Source organism: Triturus cristatus, chromosome 5_2 (genome assembly GCF_964204655.1).
Source record: "Triturus cristatus chromosome 5_2, aTriCri1.1, whole genome shotgun sequence".
Lineage (NCBI taxonomy): Eukaryota > Metazoa > Chordata > Amphibia > Caudata > Salamandridae > Triturus > Triturus cristatus.
In genome coordinates this window covers 566,554,399-566,577,571 of record NC_140588.1, presented here as the reverse complement: position 1 = coordinate 566,577,571, position 23,173 = coordinate 566,554,399, and the positions used below count along the sequence as shown (strand labels likewise).

Genomic DNA, 23,173 nt, shown 5'->3' with positions numbered 1-23,173 from the left:
ATCACAGTTCTCCCAGGCCTCCGCTCTCCCCGCAACTGCAGCGCAGGCCGCTCCACAGGTTCCACGGTCTTCAGTAGCGCACTATTCACCCTGAGACCTCAGCGCTCGTCGCTTCAGTGAGGCCCCCTGCTCTCCTTCCGCTGCTTCCCCAGTAAGTGTCTCACCGGCGACACCAGTCCTCTTGACTTCGGGCGACGAGCCTCGCTGCATGCAGGCTGCACAGGCCTTTGAGCCTCGGTGCTCCCCCAGGTTGCGGCTCCGCCCCTCACCGCCACCAGTCTCCTCATAGGCCGCGACAGGCCACCCCGGCGCGGCCCAAGTTGCCGCCGCTCCTCAGCACTCCACTGCAGCAGGCCCTCCGCCGCACTGCAGCCTCCGGCCGGGAGCCCCCCGGCAGCCCCCGCAGCAATCTCACGGAGACTCGCAGGTCGCTTGGCTCACCGTCCTCCGCTCGCCCGGCTCGTCCTCGAACCGGCTTCCGGCGTCGCGTCAGCCTCCAGCGGTCAGCTCCGCCGCGCGGGCAGCCACGCGCGCCCTCTTCTCGCGGGCCCCGCCTGGGAGCGGCTCCCCACAGCTCCCGGATCTCAGGGATCGTCCCCGCCGCCGCCCCACACCCGACCAGCGCCTCACAGGCCAGGGCTACCCCTCCACAGGAGAACTGGCAGGAGTTGTCGGGGGTAACGGTCGGAGCCTCAAGCACTGGCGTCCGCCATGTTAGCCGGTTGGCCACGCCCCCCGTCTGCAGACATGTTTAGATTGTCATCCATGTTTCTCACTGGTAGCAAATCCGATTGGTTCCTGGTATTAACAGGTCTCCTACTCCTTTCATACGAGTCAATGTAGCCTCCAAGTCAACCTAGGAACATTGCTGATCTCTTACATCTGTAGGGCATGCGCCATTGGCTACTGCTTGAGACATTATGAGCTAAACTCCCTCGATACCTCTTTTCCAGATGTAAATATTTATTTTGTCCAGGAATTTCTGTGCAGTTTGTATACTAGATTGTTGACCCTGCATTCGTTTTGATCTCAAACTTGAAATCTTTCACAGGCAAATGATGCAAAGGTTTGTGGGGTGGTTAAACAAACTCATTAATCTCGTGCTCTAAGTCCTTGGTGTTTCTCACTTAGGACAGTTGTCTGGCCAATCCCACAAGCAAATTCTGTGCTACATTGTTTATTACAAAGTAAAAAATACAAATAAACTATAGCTCTAACTAATTACTCAGTGAGTTGTGATTGGGGAGTAGGTTCTATCCCTGCCTGAAGTCTGCTTCCTGACCCTCTGTGAGGGAGAGCGATCACGAAGGCCACTGGCAATGCTACAAGGGTGATTTATTTAACGTGGCTTTAACTGAATGATGGCACTGTTTTAGAAATGCCCAGCTTTATCTCCTCTGTTCATGTCTATCTTATTTCAGATGAGACCATGTTGTTAAATGTCATGTGTGGTGTGATTGCCGGAGTGATATCCTCATCCATTGCTAACCCAACAGATGTATTAAAGGTAAGTCATGTTTCTGTTCTTTAGTAATATGTACATGAATAATAAATAAAATAAAAGATACATTTTCGGATGTTCTAGTCTAATTCAGAATATTGACACAGGTAATCAGGCTGGTTTAGCAGAGGCCTTATCGTGTTGCAGAGTCTGAATACAGATTGAAACTGGAATAGGAATTAAAACCTAAGAAACCTGTTCAGGAACCTGGCCCCTGGAGTAAGATGAAAAAATGAGCAGTTCAGATGAGAGCTGTCTTTTGAATAAAAAGGATAAAATGGTTACTGTTTGAAGGTTTAACCGGCAACATGGGAGAGGGTCATTTAAAGATAGTAAGGCAGAAGGTAAAGGCTGTCTTAATTACTACTTATTTGCAATTGTCTGATGTCGGCATTGGAAAAACATAAATGCAATTAACTGCTGCAGAGGGGGTCATTTTCTATGCAAATAGACCTTGATGGTCTATTTGGGTTCCTGGTTGAGGGAGGTAAAACCATACTAAAGCAGCAACCACAATTCTTGTCGGGGTGAAACACCAGCAAACCCTAAATTAACTTGTGCTCAACCCTCTGGTAGCTTGGCACAAAAACAGTCAGGCTTAACTTGGGCAATATGTTTAGTATTTATGCTGCACACAAACCGTATTAAAGGGAAAACACAACACAAGAAAGATCCAACACCAATTTAGAAAAATAGACTAAAATTAAAAGAGTGAGTTGACCCCAAAACGACAAAATTCCAATTAGTAGAACCAGAGATAAGCAATTTAATAGGTTTGAGCAAAAGTAGTGCTTGAAAGCACAAAGCGCCAACTGCAGCTATCTGGTTGCGCCAGACCGGTACAAAGTCAGAAGTTCAGGCTGACCGCAATGCATGCTGCCCGGATTGTTGCGATATCCTACATTGAGGATGCGTCGCACAGTGGTGGTTCTGAGGGGCTGTGATGAGGCGTCGCATAGTGGTGTTTCCGAAGAGCTGTCGGGGGGTCTAATGTTGGGGTTGCATTGTGCAGAGGCTGATGCGGAACTCCAAGGAGAGGCTTTGAGCTGCATCGGTTCTGCCCAAAAGACCACAGCTGGGCTGGCAGGCCATCTTCAGGCCTATGTCCAGGGGTCCATGACTGGGGCGACAGCACTCTGGGGGCAAGATACACAGCAGGCAGAGTCCAGGTGCAGGACTCCAGATGGCTGGAGCTTTTTCTGTGCGTTAGGCTCCGATCAGGAGGTCAGCTAACTAGCCCTTGGAATCACTCTGGTGGTTCTGGGCTCAAGCTGCAGGTCTAGTCCTTCTCACTCAGGCGGCAGATTAGCAGGGTAGCGGAGTAGCAGTCTTTCTTGCAACAGATTAGGACAGCAGTCATTCCGAGTCTTCCACAGGTCCAGCCATGTACTGAAGAGTTTGGTCTGAGGGTCTACTGTTTATACCTGGTTCATGCTTTGAAGTGGGACAAGCTTATAGAGTCCTTTCTCTACAGAGATGTCTTGCATTTCCTACCTACCTCCCTGCCCTAGCTCCAGCTTGTCTGGGGCACAAAAGATCAGTGGGAAAACCTTTGCGAGTGAGCTGAGGCAGACACTTTGTGATGTGCAAGTGGGGTAGGTGGCAGCTCCGCTCCCCTATCCAGTCCGAGATGGCCTATCCTGCCCACACCTATTCACCCTTTGTCTCACTGTTTGAGAGTAATGCCCAAAAGTCAACTGCCAGCTACACCACGGGAAGAGGTGTGGCGCAGCGGCCAGGGCGACGGACGCTGGGGATCACGGTTCGATCCCCGGCTCCGGCGGCAGGGGTCTGCCCAGCACCATGTGACTCTGGTCAATAGCTTGCTTAATCTTCCCGGCGGCCCCCAGCGCCTTGACACCTTCGGGTAATTGTTTGCGCTTTACAAATACTGGACATTTACATTTACCTAGTCACCTGACCCAGGATACAGGCTCCAGGCACCAAATTGTTGGGACAAGAAAATGCCAAATTTAAAAAAAGTGGCGTTTTTAGAATTGTGACAAAGTTCAATTTTACCAATAAAGAGGGTTTTAAAATCCAATTCTTTGGAGACCAAACTCGACATTTCTTCCTGCTCGCAATTGTAATTTATCCCTTATTAAATGTAATAAGCTAACCAATGTTATCTAATGGGAGAGGCAGGCTTTGCAAGTGTGAAAAACAAATGTAAAATGTTTTCATTACCAGGCAGGCCTCGAAAAATCATACAAAATTTACTAGACCTGCAGGTCTAGTGACTTAAAAAATCTACTCGACCTATTTGTAATGCTCTTGACCCATTAACTGGTTTCAAATGATGTGATCATTGATAAATATTTAAAATCGTTGAGCCGTCATTTTCTTCATTATCACATATGAGAGCACCTTCAAATGTGCGAGTTCAGCATGTCTGCTTTACAAAAAACTATTTTGTTTGATTTAATAGACTAAACCTTTTTTCCATATGTATTACAAATTTAGCCTCAGGATAAACATGACCCATGACTTGCCTCATAGTTCATTAACGGCATTGTCTTTAGGGCGGGGGCAGGGATGTTTCTCAAATCATGTTTAAAAACTATCACTTTTTAAAAAATTCATAATTAAAGCTTGAAGTGGTAGCACACTGTCATTTGTAATCCACAGATTTTATATTGAAATGGCCACAAACTTTTCCACTGACGTGGCTTTACTGATAAAACAATGTAGTGTACATACAATAAGCTTTGGAAATAGTTTCTGCAAATATGTGTCATTTGTGTATCACCAAGTAGTGTTCTGGTTTGTTTTGCTTCTATTTAACTTTGTTTGCATCCCACTTCTTAATTACAAAAAAGTGCTTTCGTAATTCCTGATATATTTAGAAATATTTGTAATATTCATTAACAGGCTATTTCTTTAAATGTTAAGTTTTAGAGAAAAATAACTGACATCTTCAGAGAGCTCACTTGACAAAAACCTCTAACTCTAGTAAGAGAGAGAAAAATAAACACAATTTTCCAAGCATCAGTTTGTAAAAAGACAAACTGACATTTGACCTCTTTCCTTGAACAGACCACAAATGTTTCAAGATAAAAAACAGATTTAATGGCATCTTTATTGCTCATTCACTTTCTGAATGAACATAACACCTGTTACTTTCCAGCATAAATTCACTCATGGGATGAGTAGGTGCTAAAAATTGCTCGACATGATAAAATTTTACTCACAGAGTAGATTTGTTTTAGGCTGACCAGGACATGTGCAAGTTTAAAGTACATGTCCCTCTTTTTAATACAAAAAACCCTGCCCTATGAACTTGTCCTAGGGGAGACTTACATGTATTAAAAAAAGATTTAGGCCTGGTAAAAGGTTTATTTTGCCAGGTCAAGTGGCCGTTTAAAACTACACACACAGGCTGTAATGGCAGGCCTGAGACATGTGGGTGGCACAACCATTGCTGCACACCCACTAGTAGAATTTAATTTATAGGTCCTAGATTCAAGTAGCACCACTTTACTGGGGACTTTCAGGTAATTTAAATGTCCCAATTGAGTGGAAGCCAATTTCACTACGTTTTAAACGAGAGAGCACCTTACCACTGGTTAGCAGGGTTAAAGTGCGCTGAGTCCTAAGCCCAACAATAGCATTCATCAAAAACAGTTGGAGGAAGTCAAAAGGTTTGGTTAAGACTACCCTAAGGCTGACCGGTCTAACAGATGGTCAGTGCAATGTCCTTCAGTATCGAAGAAGAGGACATTGATTACTCATAGAGGTGCTGTATGTGACAGAATAGGGACTTCTTTGGGGTAGGGGAGACATGGGAAAAGTGGGAACTGCAACTGCTGAAGCTAAAGGGGCTAAAGCAGTAGTAGGGCTAAGAGGGCATATCCACATAGAATTGGCAGATGAAGACAATTTGGAGGTTTGTTTTGTGTCGGAAGAGGAACTATTATGGGACAACGGCTGGATTTCAGATTAAAGCTAATGTATTGTATACATGTAGTAGAGTATCTAAAACTGCTCACCCAGGAGAGGGTAGCGGAAAGTGTAATTATAAAAAAGAAAATTTATTAAAATAGTAGTATGTTGTGTGGGAGGACGCAGGCAAGGTGTCGACGCTGTCAAATTTCACTTTTTTTACAGATTCGAATGCAGGCTCAAGGTAGTTTAGTGCAAGGTGGTATGATTTGCAACTTCATAAATATCTACCAGCAGGAAGGAACACGTGGTCTGTGGAGGGTAAGTATTGAAGACTGCGTGTGGCTGTTTCTTTTTCATAGTGCAAAATGGTTCCCATAAAGTTGTTCCCCGCATACTGCAGTGATAGATGAAAAGTTTATGTATCTTGATGTCAAACAGTGATATCACATCTGCGTTTTATTTAGTTAAGTTGTTGATTCTCCTGGCTAAGCTGAATCTCTAACAAGTAATTTCCCTTAAAAAAGGCAAATTACTTTCCACAGCCATTGCTTGGAAGCCCACCACACAGTAAGGTCTTGTAGGTAATCTTTATCTTGGCAAAGTGATTTGAGTATTGGTTAGTACAGTGGAAAACATATTTGTTTTACCCCGTCATCCTAAGCTTTTATGCGTTCTCTGTCCTGAAAATATCCATGATGTGACGTACTCTAACATTCAGATTGGAATAATGTAGTACCCTGCAGATATGTCAAGAAACAATATTGAAACAGGTCACCCTTCCAAGTAGCCAAACGTCCAGGTGGGGCAGTCTAATTCTGGGACCCTGCACTACCATTGATCTAAGGGTGAAAGTGTTGTGCATCATCTAACATACTGACTCAGGTTTTTCCTTAGTAGTTGCAACTCCTCAATTAAAGGCATTTATTTTCGATTGGGCTGCAACCTCAGTTCTGTTTTGAAATCTTGGAAACACAGGCTTTTGCCAGTCTTCTACCCTGACGTTCTAACTCATTATTAAGGACTGGAAGATTAGGCAAGAAACTTAACTCTTTCTCTCAGTACAATAAAACATTGCATATGAAATGGAAGAGAAATGGACCCAGTCGAGGAGAAAGTATGATGATCTCACTTTGCCTAGCTGTGTGTAGATTTGTTGTAAGTTTCGGACACCAAAACATATTTGATTCAAAGCACCCATCTCTTAAGTTTCCAGAGTCTAGTTCCACTCCCACCAAGAGTGCTGGGAGAACCTGAAAATAAGTCTTGCTTCTTTTGAACCCATACCGTTTTAGAAGTCTGTTCTCTACATGGTTTTAAAGAGTTCCAAGACATTGCTTTCTACATTCTGGTAAACATGGTTATTCCTTCAAATATCTGAACCTGACCAGCTAGCTCTAATCTTGCCATTGTAAGATTATCAAAATAATACTGGAAACCAGAAAGTGACTGGGTAAGGGGAGTATGCCTGGGTATGAAAGCAGATGCGTGTTCCATCTGTGCCACCTTCCTTGCATGAGCCTACCTACATTTTGCAAGTTACTCTATAAGACTAGGTAATCAATGTGATTGCTGTGGATAAAGGACTGAAGAAGAGGAGCAGAAATTCTAGCGTATTAAGCCTGTGTAAAAGTTCAAGTTCAAGTTTTTTAGGGGGGGTGTGAATGCCGAGGCGTCTTGGCGCTAGATTTCTAAAACTGGGCTGGCCAAAAGAAGACCTACTTAATGCTGGAGACAAAAGCCATGTCTTGAGAGATTTCCTAAGGAGGGAACTATTTGTTTGAGATCTCAGTGAGAGGGGCATAGAGTTCCAGAACCTGAAAGCTAAGTAGGAGAAGCTTCTGCCACCCTATTAACCTTCTTTATTTTGGGAATGGTTAATAGTTTAGCAACACAGAATCTTTCGGCACGTTGTGGGACAAGCCATGAAAAGGTCTTCTGAAAGTAGAGAGGGCCAACTCCACGCAGCGCCTTCTTCACCATACATAAGGCCTTAAATTTGACTCTTTCGCCAACAGGTAGCCAGTGAAGATCTCGAATGCTTTTTGAATTGGAAATATTTTTGGACTTTTTAGGAGCAGACGGGCTGCCGCATTCTGCAGGGATTGTAGCTTTGATCAAAGGCATTTGTTAATTCCCAGATAGAGTGTGTTACAATAATCTATCTTGGATAGATCTGAGGCAGCCACTGTCCTTTTTTTGCAAGTCCAGTGGGATGAATGGGAGGGCTTTGTTGAAGATCTTCAGAAGATAAAAACATGAAGATGTAATATAATTGATCTGTTTATAGAGACAGAGTTGACCATCAAACATGACCTCGAGATTTTTCACTTTCTAAACTGGGGATGGAAGCGGACCTAGATTAACAGGCCACCAAGGATCATTCAAGAAGGAGATGTCATTCCCAAAGAGTATCAACTCTGTTTCAGATTTCTGTACCACTTTAAAAACCCTTGAAGTCCATGGACATTATCTGAGTGGCAAAAGAAAATGTTTTGGTCTGATTGGACAATAAACTTTTGGCAAAACATCTTCCAAGTATCAGAAATTTGCTCACATCTTGGACTAACGCTTCTTATCTGACTCCAATGCTCTAGTCGTGCCTTAAAAACAGTATTGCCATATAGAGAATGGTGATTCAGAGGTGAATAACCAGATTCTCTTTTAAAACAGAGAAGGTAACCTTTTCAAGGATTACAAAACACAAGTGACGTGGGTACATCTCCAGAATGAGACATCCCTAAGCCTCCTGGTCCTCATTCAGAGGAAGTGTCTTCATTCACTAAAATGGTACGGAAAACAACAAAATGGCTAGAGTTGACTTTGCCCACTACTAACCCAAAGTCTGACATTTCAACAGAAATCTTCCAAACTTCTTCTGCAGTCTTTCAAACGGGAGCCGTTAGAACCTGTACTGGGTGGCTGAGAGAAATTCTTCTGTGGCCCAACAGTCTACAGTTTGCTAGACGACACAGGTCATTCATTCTTCTCTTCACACCCCTTCGGAGAGAGCCTTGTGGTAAGAGCTTCCTCCACACAACTGAACCCAAACACATTTTTAATATCTCCTCTAGACCGAGAGTCTAAGAGACAAGTCTCTATGGGGCACAAATTCCTAGTTTCTCGCAGCCTTGCCTTCGAACTGCGAAAGACTTGTGCCTTTCGGGCCACTGTTGTCCATGCCCTATGGGAGCTAAATCCTTTAAGGTTTATTCAATGGTGAGTCAGAAGGTCTGAAAACATTTGTTACACCTCTCTGATGTATAGCAAGGGATGAGATGCTTGTAGAACAAGTAAAATGGACTGTACATTATTAGACAATCGCTCTTTTGAGTTTAAACATTGAACAATTTGATCTATTTTTTTTTCACTTCCCAGATCATACAGGATTCATATTGTCACAAGCACTAGTTGTCACAATACAAACAAACCCATGCACATATTTCATGGTTTTTCATTTCTAGGTCCGAGAAAAGGTTCCTTATGTCATAATGCAAACATTGTTTGCATCCTGAGTTCTGGAAATGTATATGAAGATATATTTGATCTATCAGCAAACCATTGATTCCACAGCATGGTCGAGCTTTCTAGGTAACTGTGTCTTATACTCCTAGGTCAAGCAATCACAAAGTAGGGTCGCCTTTACTTGACCAGTGTTTTTTATGGCATCGCAGTGTGAACTGTTGCACAGTTACTCGGTTTGGCTTCTGACTGAAAACTCTTTAGCGATGATGACTTTGTCCCATGGGTTTGATTAGCTACGATTCCACCACCATTGGCAGTCTTTTACTTGGAGAAACTGGTTCCTCTTTTTTATTTGTCCATCCTGTGGGATCTGCATTTTGCCAGGATTCTTCGATCTTTGTTCTGTCCTCCCCCAAGGAAGACGCATGGCTGCATATACTGACCCCAGATGTGGAGGGTCTTCTACATAGATATCACATTAGGGTGCAGAGTGGAGGATCAGCACTTTATAGGTTTCTACAGTGCCAATAACCATATAGCAGGGGCTAAGTATACCATGTCCCCTTGGATTACCCTTTGTATTAAACTCCGCTGTGCCTTGTCCAAGAAACACCTTCCAGCTGCCATTCTTGCACACACTACTCCACTGAATGCTTAAGCTAGTAGTCACATGCAAAAAGAACAATTGATGGACCGAATGCAAAACAATATCATACATTCTCCCCAGTACAGAGATCTGGGCCTAAATCCATCGTTTTTTTGCTCACCATGCCATTACAGTTTGGACCCAGCCATGTGCAAATCATTCTTGACCCTGCGCCCAATGGGAACAGTCCAGCCCGAACTGCCAGGCCAGGTCCTCCCTGAACTGGAAACAAGCATCCTAGGACCGGTTTGGGACTTTCAGCCCTCATCAGCCAGGATAGCTTGATTCCAGTAGCATGGAGAGCACAGGACCCAGATCTCATGACTGGGGTTGAATGTATGATTCATTTAGCATTCTATCCTTCATTTGTCTGCATAGCACGTTTCACCCTAAGTGGTATGGGTATGCCCAGACGTGGTTCCCTTGCTCATTGTGCCACTGGATTCAAGCTAGCCTGGCTGATAAAGGGGAAAACACGGAAACCAGTCCCAGGATGCTTGTTTCCGGTCCAGGGAGGACATGGCTTGGCAGTTTGGTCTGGACTGTTCCCATGAGGCACAGGGTCAGACTGATTTGCATACGGCTGGGTTTAAACTGGGGTGGCATGGTGAGAAAAAGAACAATGGTTTTAACCCAGATCTCTTGAGTGGGGGTGAATGTATGAATTATTCAGCATTCCGTCCATCATTTGTTTGCGTAGCACTAAGCTGGTAGTCCGTCATGTTTAGCAAGCATATGTAAGGAAGACCATGTAGCGAATTGTACTGCTTTCAACAGATGTGCTCAGGTTGTTGACTACTGCTAGGCCGCCACATGATCATCTTTACATATGTTTGCTAAACATTACTGCCTCACAACTTAAGCACTTATTGATGGGTACTTTGCCATGGCTGTGTGCGTGACTTCTTGGGTTAATTGACACTATTTAGTCCAGATTTCTTTGGAGGTACTGCTTTAGGACTCATTTATAAGGTGGAGAATAAGCATAGAATTGGGGTAGGTAACATTGCAAAAGTGCGAGGAAGGGAAGGACAATGTAAGGAAAGGAAAAACGTTTCTGGTGATCACTTTAGGTAGTAGGTAATAAGGAGAGTAGAAACTGTGTGATGTAAGGAGGAAGAGAGACTGGAAGAGAGCGAAGAAGACCAACTGCAACAGCACAATGAACTGTACTGCTTATTATGTTGTTTTTCTCCGTCTTCCTCAGTGACCGAGAATATTGTATCACTCTTAGCTCTCGCATTGCTGTATCCCTGCTGTTGCTTTCCGCCGTACATGTCCACCAAGCATTCTTTCTCCCCTCCCTTCCTCGCTTCCTACTTGTACATATCCTTCACATCCCCGAAGGCTAAACAACTGGCAATGTTTTATTCTCAACTCGATGCCTGTACATCTTGCTACCTTCGGTCTGCCCTCTTCGGTGTCACTGTACTAGCGCCTGCATGTGTTTTTACACCCCATAGCTTGCCTTTCATGTCTAGCGGCACAGGTTCGAATCAGGTGTGCTAATCTGCACTATTGACTTCTTAGAGTTGTGCAACAGTACACTGTGAATAAAACTAGACTGTGAAGTTTGGATAGCCTAAGAACAGTGTGGCAGCGCACACCTTGACAGCCCACAAGCTGCCCCCAAAGGCAGACGTGCATTATAAATGTACTAGTGACCAACCAAAATGTACCCCAATGTATTTTTTCTTTTTTGGATTAATCGTAAACTTTTGCTTGGGAATAGCCAACAAGATAATTCCACGGGTTGTGCGGTGAGTCAAAAAGGCATTCAGATCAGAATTACACACTGAAACCTCACACACCTGCTACTTATTTGTCACCTTCAAGAAACAGCAATCCAGCCAAAGTTCTGGTTTGTGTGTGGCTTGGTGTAAAGGTGAAGCATGGGAACAAGAACCTCCAGATCTGTCAACTTGCACACACGTTTGGTCATTTACTCCTACCATAACGGGACATAAACTAGCAATGAAAACTCTGACCATCTGATGACAACAGCAGTGCAAACATTTAAACAAGTATCTCCGCGCTGCCCTGCTTTTCTTCTCCTCGTCTTTCGCTGTGATAGCCTTGTGAGCTGATGTGGCCTAATTGCCTCAGCTTCCAATTCCTAATCAGTCCGCGTTGACTCAGTTGCCTATGTTCTTTTATCTTCCTTTCACAGGGTGTTGTTCCGACAGCTCAGAGGGCAGCCATCGTTGTTGGAGTAGAACTTCCAGTGTATGACATCACGAAAAAGCATTTAATAATGTCGGGACTCATGGGAGATACGGTCCTCACACATTTCATGTATGTAATGTTCATCCTGTGAATGACCTTTTGCGTTTTCTACTTGCATGCCAAGACAATCCTAAATGCCTTTAGATCAGGGGTCTCCAAACTTTTCTGCAGTAAGTGCCACTTAATGAAAATCGTTCCGAACTACTGATATTATTAGTTATACCAGCAACCACATCAGAAAATAATACATTGGTGGCCGACATAAACCCGACTGCCAGCAATGATCACGTCGGTTTATCAGGCGTGGTTGCCAGCGATAATATAAACGCTTTGCAAATGTACATGGGTAGTACATAACAAGCATAGCTGTAATTCCCAGGTATCCAGTTATGTTATTAGTATTAATTCTCCTCTGCTCTGCATGATTTATTATTCCAGTGTCACCTTAAAATATATGTTGGTAATTCTTCCTTTTTTCTCTAAATATCAGCTTATGAGTTCTGAAACTATAAACATTTTCATCTCCAATACAGATTTTTCCATTTTTGGTACGCATAAATTAATTGAACCAAGCAAAAGCTTTTAATTTAATAGGGTAGTTTGCATGCAGAAGAGCTACTTACTACCAGTAGCTCAAAAGCTTCCCGTTGGATAAGCCTGCCTTAGATTCCCTTTTATGTAGCTGGAATTGACTTGCTGCTGCAAAGGGCGGTGTGGCCTGGATAAAGCTATGGAGGCCCACATTTACACTTTAGGTCTCAATTTATTAGCCCATTTTCAAATAAAAAAAATAGAGCTTAAGGTCTTCTGGTATTTCTCTGTTTTGTTTTGTAAAAATGTATTCCTGCTCTTACTCTGACCCTGAGACTCCACAAAACCAGCAATTCCTTTTTGGGTGAAAATAGACTGCTCCTAATATCCCTTGATTTTGAAATGTGTTACCCTTTTTGTGACACGTTTGAACAGTGTTGAGGCAGTGGCCGGTGCACCTTAAGAGTATATTTTCACATGACTTGAATAAGCTTCTTCTGTAATTCAGTGACTGAAGTCTTCTGTAGTTGATCTGGCAGTGATAAGTTAAGTTCCTGCTGGTTTCTCTGTAGGTGCACACTGTTTTAATTTTCAATCCATGTATTGGTTTCTGTACCCACCTTGAAATGTATGAGCATAATTACTAACCAGCATGCCAATGTTTTCCTGCATTGCATTGCATAATATCTTTGGGGAGGACTATGTGGCAGGAGCACATCACAAGCTTAGTGGAGCAAGTGCTCACTCTCAGTTCCTTAACTCCCTATTTCCCCCTCTCCTCTCACGTTTGTTGTCCCTTCTCTCATCAGTCTCGTACCTCTCTTTTTTCCCTTTCTTTGGCAGAGAGCCATTCAGGTTTTGTAAATTATTTTTTATTTTGGATTGGCTCATTACAATTACAAAAGGCATATGGGACAACCTGCCATTAATCACTTCTGTCCTTCCCCAGTAAAACATGGCCACTCAATGGCATTAATAGTGGGAGGGTGTGTTTACCCCAGTGGCGCAGATTTGGTACAAAGCATAACCTACAGCAAGAGGGACACCTGTGAATTGTACCTTTTTAATTTGGTTGCGAGCCAAAGAGTTGCAAGGTCACCAGGGTTCATATTCCAACAAAGTTGATATTGTATGTTAGAAAAGATCATTTTTCTAACCAGAACAATACCTGTAAATAGCCATATGTAATTTTGCTTGTCAAAAGGGGAAGTTTGTAAGGAAGACCATCGGTTGTAAAAATGTTCTGAGGAGAGAGACGCTTGTTCCCGCATACTGAGCCACAAACTTACATTGGGAGATTGGTTCCACATCTGTTCACTCACATTGGGGTGCACATATTCACCCACACATGCATTTGAAGCATTACACACCATTCTTTCAATGCCTGGGCAGTGCCAGAGAAAACCCTGATATCGTCTGTCATTACTTTTCCCCTACAAATTGACATTGCTTATCTGAAGTCCCTGCCCCATAATAAACACTTCATACTAACAATTGTCTTTTGCAGTTCTAGCTTTTCCTGTGGTCTAGCTGGAGCAATTGCATCAAATCCTATTGATGTTGTGCGAACTCGTATAATGAACCAGAGAATAGTGGTGGGCACTTTGGATCTGTACAAGGGTACTTTGGATGGTCTTCTGAAGGTAAGAAGAGAGGAGTTGATTCTATTGTTTCATGTGGTGACTGGCTTTAGGCAAAACCATTTAGTTATGTTGCATTTATTTTAGCTTTTGTTGAGTACTACTAACCTCACTTCGGTAGCCTCAGAGCTTTTTGGATTCAGGGTACATAGAAAATCAGCCGAATAGCGCTGTAGTAGCCTAGCATTGTAAGGCCTAGTAGTCCACCAGCAAGGGTGAGTCGCTCCTAGGATGCAGTACCAACATATATGCCCCAAAAAGATGACAAAGCCTGCCAAAGCAAAATTCTGAAGGCTGAGGGTGTAGGTTTGCTTCTCTTGGGCACTTAAACACCAGGACGACTGATGAAAATCTTTAAGAGGATAGGATTATCCAAATGCCAGGCAGAATAGATGGGGTGTTAAGGGTTTTCTCAATGTAACAGTCGTTTTTAGGTGTTGTATAATGGTAGGGAATTCCTAAAGTAATATTAACAACAAAGGTGTCAAGCTATGCTACCAAATGTCTTTCCTTCAGCGAATACAGAGTCTCGACTTTGATGAAAATTCAAAAACATAAGGTTAGAGAAATATTCTAAAAAGGGGCTGTTGAAATTAAAAGGGCTCATTTTCATAGTACTGAAGCCCAGAAGGAGCCTCAATGTTCCATTTATTTTTAAAATGAGGGCTGCGTTATACTAAACCGCTGTTTCTTCCTACTCTGGAGAAGCCATCTCTACTTTATCTTCTGTGAACATGTGGAGTCTTTTCTAAAATAGAGGAAGAAGATTTAAATTTGTTTTAGTACAATTTGACAGGGGCTTTCATCGTTTTCCATTTCTTACAAGACCCACTGATCTGGTGAGCTCTCCACTCTTATCCTAAAAATGCCTGTGTCTGACTTAGTTGCTATGAGATGACGCCTTTATTCACGCATCCTGTTCATGTTATTGCTTGACTTGTGGTCACCAGAAATGATTTTTCTGTGTCTCACCACTCATTCATGAGGCGCAGACTCTGATAGATGAATGTTTTGGGGTACTTTGTGTGTCTTCAAAGCACTTCTATTGGGTAACCTTTGCAAACTGCTATTAGTGTAGCTAATGCACTTTTTAAATAATAGATTTAACAATCTTCACATTATTTCAATGTGATTTATTTGTTAGTGGGGCTGTTTGGAAGATGTCTGTGTTTATGGGATGACACCGTGTCATTTGTTTCAGAACTATAGCACTTAATTTTGTGTCTTTCCACAGACCTGGAGGAGTGAAGGTTTCTTTGCACTGTACAAAGGATTTTGGCCGAATTGGTTGAGGTTGGGTCCATGGAACATAATTGTATCCTTCACGTGCTTTGTGTATGTGTTGTCTTCTATGTCAAGCACCGACCAATTTGTTTTGAGTTAAGTACTTTGACCTGTGCTGTTATGTTGGATTGGGCGACACAGGCAAGTGGAGGTATTTTTCAGAGGTTAAATGCAAATGTACTTTTATTGGTATCTATGGAGAAATGTGATCTTGATGCACATCGATTATGAGGCTAAACAGCGATTGTAGTGTGCAACGGTAATTTATTTAAAAGGAGTTGGAAGGCGAGTGGTAAAAGCAGTACAAGGAATTTCCAATGCGAGAGCCAGCCTTGCCACAGTGAAAAAATGACTTTGGAGGTTTTTCACTGTCAGGACATATAACATATACATGTCTTACTTTTTAAATAGCATGCACCCTGCCCTTTAAGCGTTTAGGGCCTACATTTGGGGTGACTTTTAAGCATCAACAAGCATTTGCAATGCGATAGGTCTCGCATTTGCGAGAGTTTGTTATTGGCATTGTAAAAGACAATTACTTTTTTTTGATCTGTTATTATATTTCACTCACAAAAAAGACCTTGTCATTTACAAAGGCAATAGATTAAACTCTTGTAAGTGCGAGACCTATTTCATTTCAAAGAAACAGCCGCAATTGTCCCGGGCTGCTTGGAAATTGAAAGCGTGCATGGCGCACTGAATGTTGCAGGAAAGCATATTGTGCCCGCAGTGAGAGGAACTCATTAAAGAAAATCGTGCTTACGGACTACAAAAGACATACTGTGTAACAACAGAAGTAAAAGAGCCAGTCCTCATGGGAGGTTACAAATGAAGGCAAGGCGGTACTAAGGAGGGAATAACAGGCCTATTAACAAATCAGAAGTCTGCATTTACAAAGGACAGTGGCACAAGCCAATGAAAAATGATCGGAGAGTGGGCGAAGCATCAAGTCCATACTCTAATATAGCATGCCTCACAGAGCAGCTCATGCGCTACCCACGCTAGACTTAAAAAGGAAGGTTTAGGACAGGCAAAAGGCTTTATTTTGCTAGGTTGATTTTGCAGTTTTAAACCTACATACCTAGTCTACAAGAGCAGTGATGAAGACCTGCTTTACATTGTCACTTTAGTGGTGTTACAATAAGTGCTGCAGTCCATTAGGGACAGTTAACTTTCAGAGCCAGAATACACGTTTGTACCATATACTAGGGACTTATAGGTAATTCAAATATGCCAGTCAGGAGTTTAGCCAATTTTTTATCTGTGTTTAGTGCAGAATTAGAATTGTGTGATTGTACAGAGTGAGAGATGTAACCCTGTGCATAGTAAGAGATGTGGAAGTATAGGGTGAGCAGTATGTCAATAGTATAAGTGCAGGATGAGCGGTTTGAGTTCAGGGTGAGATGTGGGTGGAGGGTGAGAGGAATGTGAGTGCTGGATCATGGGTATATCAATGGTTTATGCATGCAGTTAGCACTGTGTGAGTGGTGGGTGAGCATTATCGGACTGCCAGCACAATGTCAGGTAGACTGTGCAGAATAAATGGTGGGTGAGTGGGTAGGGTGAGCGGTGTCTAAGAGTAGGTGGAAGGTATGCAAGTGTTTTGCAAAGTTACAAAATGAGGCAAAGCCGTGCTGTGTCCTAATATGCCGAAAACCGCTGCCTGCAATGCAAAGCAAATATCAACAATGGCTATAAACGCCATTTCTTCAGTTTTCTGCTTGAGCTGTACTATGCTTTAGAATTACAACATACTCTGCTGCCACTGTAAAGAGTGCTTAATAAACACTGTGCAGCAATTGAATAATCATAAAGAAGCTCCAGGAATCGGTCTACAGTAAAAGATAGCTAAGAGGGCCGTGATTTTAATAGGGCTGTAGCCTAACACTTTGGGGCAGACAGCCAGTGGGCCAAAAAGAGCTCGACTGATAAGACCGGGTCAGAAATGCACCCTCTGCACGAAGAAAAGAGGAAAACTCCTTTAACGTATAATGCAGCGACATTGCGGACCATGTTTATAAGCAAAAGGCGAGGCTGCAACTTGCGTCAGTGCTCTTACAGGGAGGCTGTAGACTCCTGGTGTTCCATTAACATCGTCCCTTTGAAAAAAATCAAAGCCTGGATACGTAAATGTCAAAAACTGTGTCACAGAGGCAGGCACACTAGTCACACTGCCTTAGTAGAACTGGCCTACAGAGACAAAGGGAAGGAAAGTCTAAATGGAAGCCCGTGGTTAATTGACTGTAAACATGGAAATGAATTCAAGTGTATACAACATTGGTGCTTTAAAACACTTACTATCAAATTCCAGCGACGTGGTTCCAGAGCGGTCGGACCTAGGTTTGGGTGGCAAGAGTGGTCCACCAACTGGCGTATGGCTAAGCTCATTACGCTGTGGTCAGGTGCCTGTTCTGTGCTCATTAAAAAGGATTTGAAAAAGCCGGCCTTAGCTGGTGAAATTGGTGGAGTCACATGATGCAGATGCAACTTACAAGGAAACACTAGAGTGCAGCAGGGCGAGTGCCATATTTGCAAAGAAAAAATACTCTGTGTTGGCGAACCAATTATCCATATGTGTACTACCGATGCATATTGTTTTGCAGTTTCTACAGAGCCAGTACACTGCAGCTGCTGGGTAGTGATGGTGCTACCAGCAGTAATCGGGGCTGGGGTGGTCACAGCCTGTTTTATGCCTCCAGTGTGCAGTGAAAGTCTGGTTCAAGCCCATCAGCTGCCTATCATTTACAGCATTGGAAGAGCGCAGCGGCCATAGAGCACAAAGGTCTGTATGCTCTTGCGGACCCAGAGTGCTGCAATGTCAAATCCAGGACCTGTGAAGCCACCGGATTACTATGAGTTGCAACCGCTGGGAAACAGCCGCGGAGTGCCCCAGGTGCTGGAGCTCTTTCACTGCTCCTTGCTTGCTTCTCCATGGTGTGCAGACGTTGAAGCACAGCGCAAGCGCTGTGCAGGGGAGATGATGTCATTGCTCCTTACTTGCCTTTCCATGGTGTAAACTGGAGCCAACAAGCATGCTCAAAATGCGTGCAGCCAGGGGGAGAACTATTATGAAGAGAAGCACTGTGATTATTACCAAAATAATTTAATTGTGATGGACTTAAAACACTCCATTATGTAGTTTGGAGTCAGCTCTTGACTCAAATAGGAGAGTACTCATTTGAGAAGTATATGAGATTTCTTCTGTCTTACATTGGTAAGGGGAACAGGGCAGAGTAGACAGTTTTCTGGGTGCATTGCACCACAAACAAATATTCAATGAGGAATTGAATAGACAAAACTTCCTATTTGTAGGTAGCACTTGGAGAGATCATTATTTTAATCTCCACTGCCCGAAAACACGTTTGGCTAATTTTAGGGAAATTCGAGATTGGAGGCCTTTAGTGCTAGCAGATGAAACAAACCAGAAAATGTTGAAATTATCTTGGTCGATCATTGGTCCTTCAGAACAATATCTCACTGAGACTCCTTGCAAGTAGGTAAAGGCATTGACCATGTTCCAGTGCATTGTAGAATCCAGAGAAAAATAATTGTGGAACAAAAGGAACTACTGACGACTCTAATATCTGCCACATAGAAGAACTTTTGCCGTAAAGTATCCCAAAACTTTCACATAATAAAAATGCATTCACAGAAGAATTGTGAGAACTGACTGAGAACATTATGGAGCCTATCTCAGTAAGTTGCATTTCGTCAGATGCATTTGGCACCTGCTGACTGATCCAGAGATTTTCAGCATTCACTGTTGAATCAATCAGGATTAATATCCATGTTGATGTGAGGAGGCCTCATTCTCTCGGACATCTTGCAATATCTTTTTTTCCCTCTAAGAACTCTCCTCTGTGGACATTAAATGGGACAAATACACAATATGATAAATGCATTTATAGGGGAAAAATAACCAGATTCTAACACAGTAAAATGACGTGTCTCATCATTAGGTTTTAACCCTGGGTACATTCTTTGACACCTTGTTTAGGGTTAAAGTTGGATAATGCTTTTATAGTTGGATGTCTAGCGACTGAAGTGTGCAGGCAACATCTGGTCACTAAAGTGGGCAGACAATAATCTGGGCCTTGTGAGGAATTGAGGTGAGGACCTTCAGGCAAAAATGGCACACAGAAGGAATACTTAGAACCTTCTAAGGGCTCTAGTTTCAACTTCTGCGCAAGCCATCCAGGTACTGGAGCTCTGCATAGAAAGGCAGGATGGAGGGAACCTCCAAGCGTGGCTTGGATCATCAACAAACTTCATTCGGTTTAGCAAAATGATAAAAGTCACACATAATAAATACATGAGATACATAAAAAAAGCTGGCCAGCATTTCTTAATATTCAACACCAATAGTGGTATAATAAATTCTCTTCTTGGTTTATCTTATAGAAGGTAGAAAAAAAGGAAGTGTAGTATTTTCTGGGATGAGTTGGAGTCACATGAGCAGGGGTCCAGGTGAGCATCATAATATGCTTTGCAGGGATAAGACGCCAGTAAGCGAGCGGTTCCAAGTCTAATAAAAAAAAATAATAATTTAGGGTGACCTAAGAGGAGCAAGAGGTATGGCTCAATTCTTTCGGTACTAACTAAGGGGAGATTATCAGCTACACGCTTTTTGCTAAATTCCATATGTTCCCTACGCATTTAAAACTTCCTTCCTTAAATGGGGCTTAGTGATGGAAGTAATAGGTTGGGGGTTGGAAAAGCTGTCCCACCTCCCCATGAGTTCAAGCTACCTTTTGACATAGCTACCAGGGTATTTTGTGAGCATAATCATAACTTAAACAAACCTATTATTGCTCGATTGAGAGCTGGTTCTTTGTTTGTCCAAAACAAGCGCCATAACATAATAGGGGCAGTTTGAATTTGATGTGTTAAAGGAGTCAGACCTAATTCCTTGTAACATAAGATACTCAAGGGGGGGGGGGGGACACACACAGACATTAGTCTTCTGAGAAAAACATTTTCTGTAGTTTGTAAGGTAGACAAATTACAAAATCCCCAGACCCTGGACCCATACAGAATGACAGCACAACACCGTGCAATATAGATGTTAATTATTGCCTTGAAGTATTTGGAGCCCAATTTCCTTGCAAACCTGAATAGAGTTTCAAGAGTTTTATCAAAGCTCCTCTTCCTGACCTCAAGGAGATGGGACCACGAGCCTTTATGTTCGAAAGGGACACCCAAGTAGGAAACAGTTGATACCTGGAGTAGCTGATCTGTATTAATAAAACAGAATCCTATTTTAGAATGTGCTTTCCCCACCACCATGGCGTGCGACTTAGCTGTGTTAGTCTTTAAGCCCAAATTGCTCATAAAATCATTGAATCTGTTTAAAAAGTTTGTAAACCCACACCAGTTCTTGAAATCAATACGCAATCGTCCGCATATAATAATGCCGGAAGATTTCTCTGACCCACCCTTGGAACATCAATCACCCCTTCATTCAGATAACTCTCCAGATCGTTGCTGTATAGGTAAAACAAGAAGAGGACCAGCACACACCCTTGTCTGACCCCACAATTCACATTAATCTGAGCTGACAATTCACCATCTGCCCCATATCTGACTCTTCCCATCATGTCTTTGTGCATCTGAGCTAGGAAATTAACCAGGGGTGCATCTATGCGCTTTCTCAACATCCTTTCCCAGAGTTTCCCTCTCACCACCCAATTAAATGCCGATGTCAGGTCCATAAATCCCAGATCGAGATTGATATTTTTTGCCAGTGTATATGTTTACTTATCACCAAATGAAGATTAAGACACTGCTCGACGGTGCTCAGGCCTCTTCTAAAACTATATTGGATGTCTGAGAATTTCCCTTTTTCGGCTGTCCATGTTTCTAAACGGTCAAGTAAAACCCTGCCCATTCATTTACCTGTGGAGTCAATCAGTGAAATTTGACGATAAGATTTAGGGTTTGACCTATCTCCCTTTCTAAAAATGGGAATAATTATTATGTTCGACTAGGATTTTAACATGCCTGAGATTGCGACACAGCTTAAGATGTTGGTTAGCACGTGGAGCCATAGATCATGATTTGCAGGGAAAAGATCAGCCGGGACGCCGTCAGGACCAGGTGCCTTATTCGTCTTGGTATGGTTCAGTGCCTTTTTTACTAACTGAATTGTTGGAGAGGCTAACATTTGCATGCTCCCATTTATGTTTATTGCATGCTACTGTGCCGATATAGTCCTCTTCACTCCTGTAAACTTCAGAGAAGTGATCAACCCATTCGTCAAGGGGTAGTTAACGTCAGTAGTGCTATTATGGTTGTCCTGGAAAAAGGGAGCATTAATAGCCTTCCAAAAAAGGCCAGAGTCTTTGGTAACACTAGCTTCATATAGTCTCTCCCAGGCCCCTTTCCTAATAGTCTCCCTACGACCCGCAACGACCTGTTTGTAATGGTGTCTGCAAAATCTCACTATCCCTATGTCTCTGGGCTTCTGTTTTAAGGCCTTAAAATGATTATTATGACTCCTTTAGCATTCACTATTGAACCATTTGAAAGTTTTCCCGGAATTTTGATTTCTATCATTTTTTAGGATTTATTTTATTGTTTTGATTACATCAGCAAAAGATTCCAACATGCTTTTTGGGTTTATATCACTTTCTAAACATGACAATTTGTGGTTTATTTTTATTCACTAGTTTTTCGAGAACAGTATCGGGGTTTATAGGTGCCCATTTACACATGAGGCCCTTGTTTTTGTTATAGATTAATGGTGGTACTACTGGAATCGCTTTCTTGGTTGTGTTTCAAACTGGATGGACAGAGGGAAGTGGTCACTAAAATATATGTTTGGGATGGAGAAACATACTGACTTCGGTTTATAATATTCAGAAAGAGCAATGAAGTCATTAAGACTACCCTTGCCTCTGCCGATATGCATGATCCCCTCCTGTCCAGCCCGAGTGATCAAATCTATTGTTAAGTATAGGGAAAATTTGGATAGTATGGAGTTAAAGACATTACCACAAGGGCTGTGTTCAAAGTGACATAGATCCTCGGAAGACTCTCCCATATAATTACAGTGAGACATCTTAGAAAGTGAACATAGTCTACAGTTGAAATCCCTGCCCCATAAAATTATATAGTCAGTACTCAGTTCCATAAGATGCTTACTTGCGGAGTTTTCGAGCATAACGGCTATTTCAGTATTTGCTGAAGTAAAATTACTATGATAAAAATTAACAATTTTGAGTGTGATATTTGAATTATACATAATTTTGATACATTTGAGGTGTAGTGAGTCCAAGTTAGAGCTCGGTCACTTCCTCCAGCACTGGGTCCACTGAGGGTGGAAGTAAGCCTGCGCTCAACACCATGCTAGATGGAAGCTAGTAGGTAATGGAAAAGTTTGAGATGAGGTGGGTCCCAGCTGGGGTGAACAAGCAAATATGGGTTGACCCTTTTTTGTCTCCCTAGTGAGCAGCTCTTTTCTATCTTCCATTCAGCTTTCGTACAAAGACAAATTCACTATCAACCAAGGGTAATCTTACTCTTGTGCATTGAAGATGAAAACAAATAATCCTCCACTATCGTGCCAGGGTTCCCTGATCAATATTGTAAACACAATCCAAATGATGTTTGTAAACATTTCAGTTAATTAAAAAATAAACGAAAGGGAGTCCTTGTTATGAAAGTTACTACAATTTTTATATCTTTTTCGTTCTATTCCACTGCAAGTCCCCAATTCTTTTTTTAAACGACTAGAAGGCATGATAAGTAGCTTTATATGGGGTATAAGAAGGCGAGACGAGCGATAGAACGGCTTAAGCTTCCGTTCAGTCAAGGAGGTCTGGAGCTGCTGGATTTCAAGATGCATTTGTGGTCAGCTTTTTTCGGTCGCCTCCGCAGCCTGATTAATCCTGCTAACACCTATTTTTTCCATACATTTATGTTGGGGGAAGAGAGTAAAATGTTTTTGTACAGAATAGCTGATCCAAATTATTTTAAAAGTGTTAAATTTAAGACTGC

The 23,173-nt window shown here is 42.6% G+C and overlaps 1 protein-coding gene across 1 annotated transcript in view; it reads left to right on the top strand.

Moving 5' to 3' along the window:
* The window catches only part of SLC25A14 (solute carrier family 25 member 14), a 156,889-nt gene that overhangs the window by 118,627 nt on the left and 15,089 nt on the right, over window positions 1-23,173 (top strand). Inside the window, exons 5-9 of the mRNA XM_085607640.1 lie at window positions 1,422-1,507; window positions 5,609-5,704; window positions 11,665-11,789; window positions 13,759-13,894; window positions 15,126-15,206. Of these exons, the coding sequence (XP_085463766.1) occupies window positions 1,422-1,507; window positions 5,609-5,704; window positions 11,665-11,789; window positions 13,759-13,894; window positions 15,126-15,206 (524 nt within the window). The remainder of the gene's footprint in view (window positions 1-1,421; window positions 1,508-5,608; window positions 5,705-11,664; window positions 11,790-13,758; window positions 13,895-15,125; window positions 15,207-23,173) is intronic.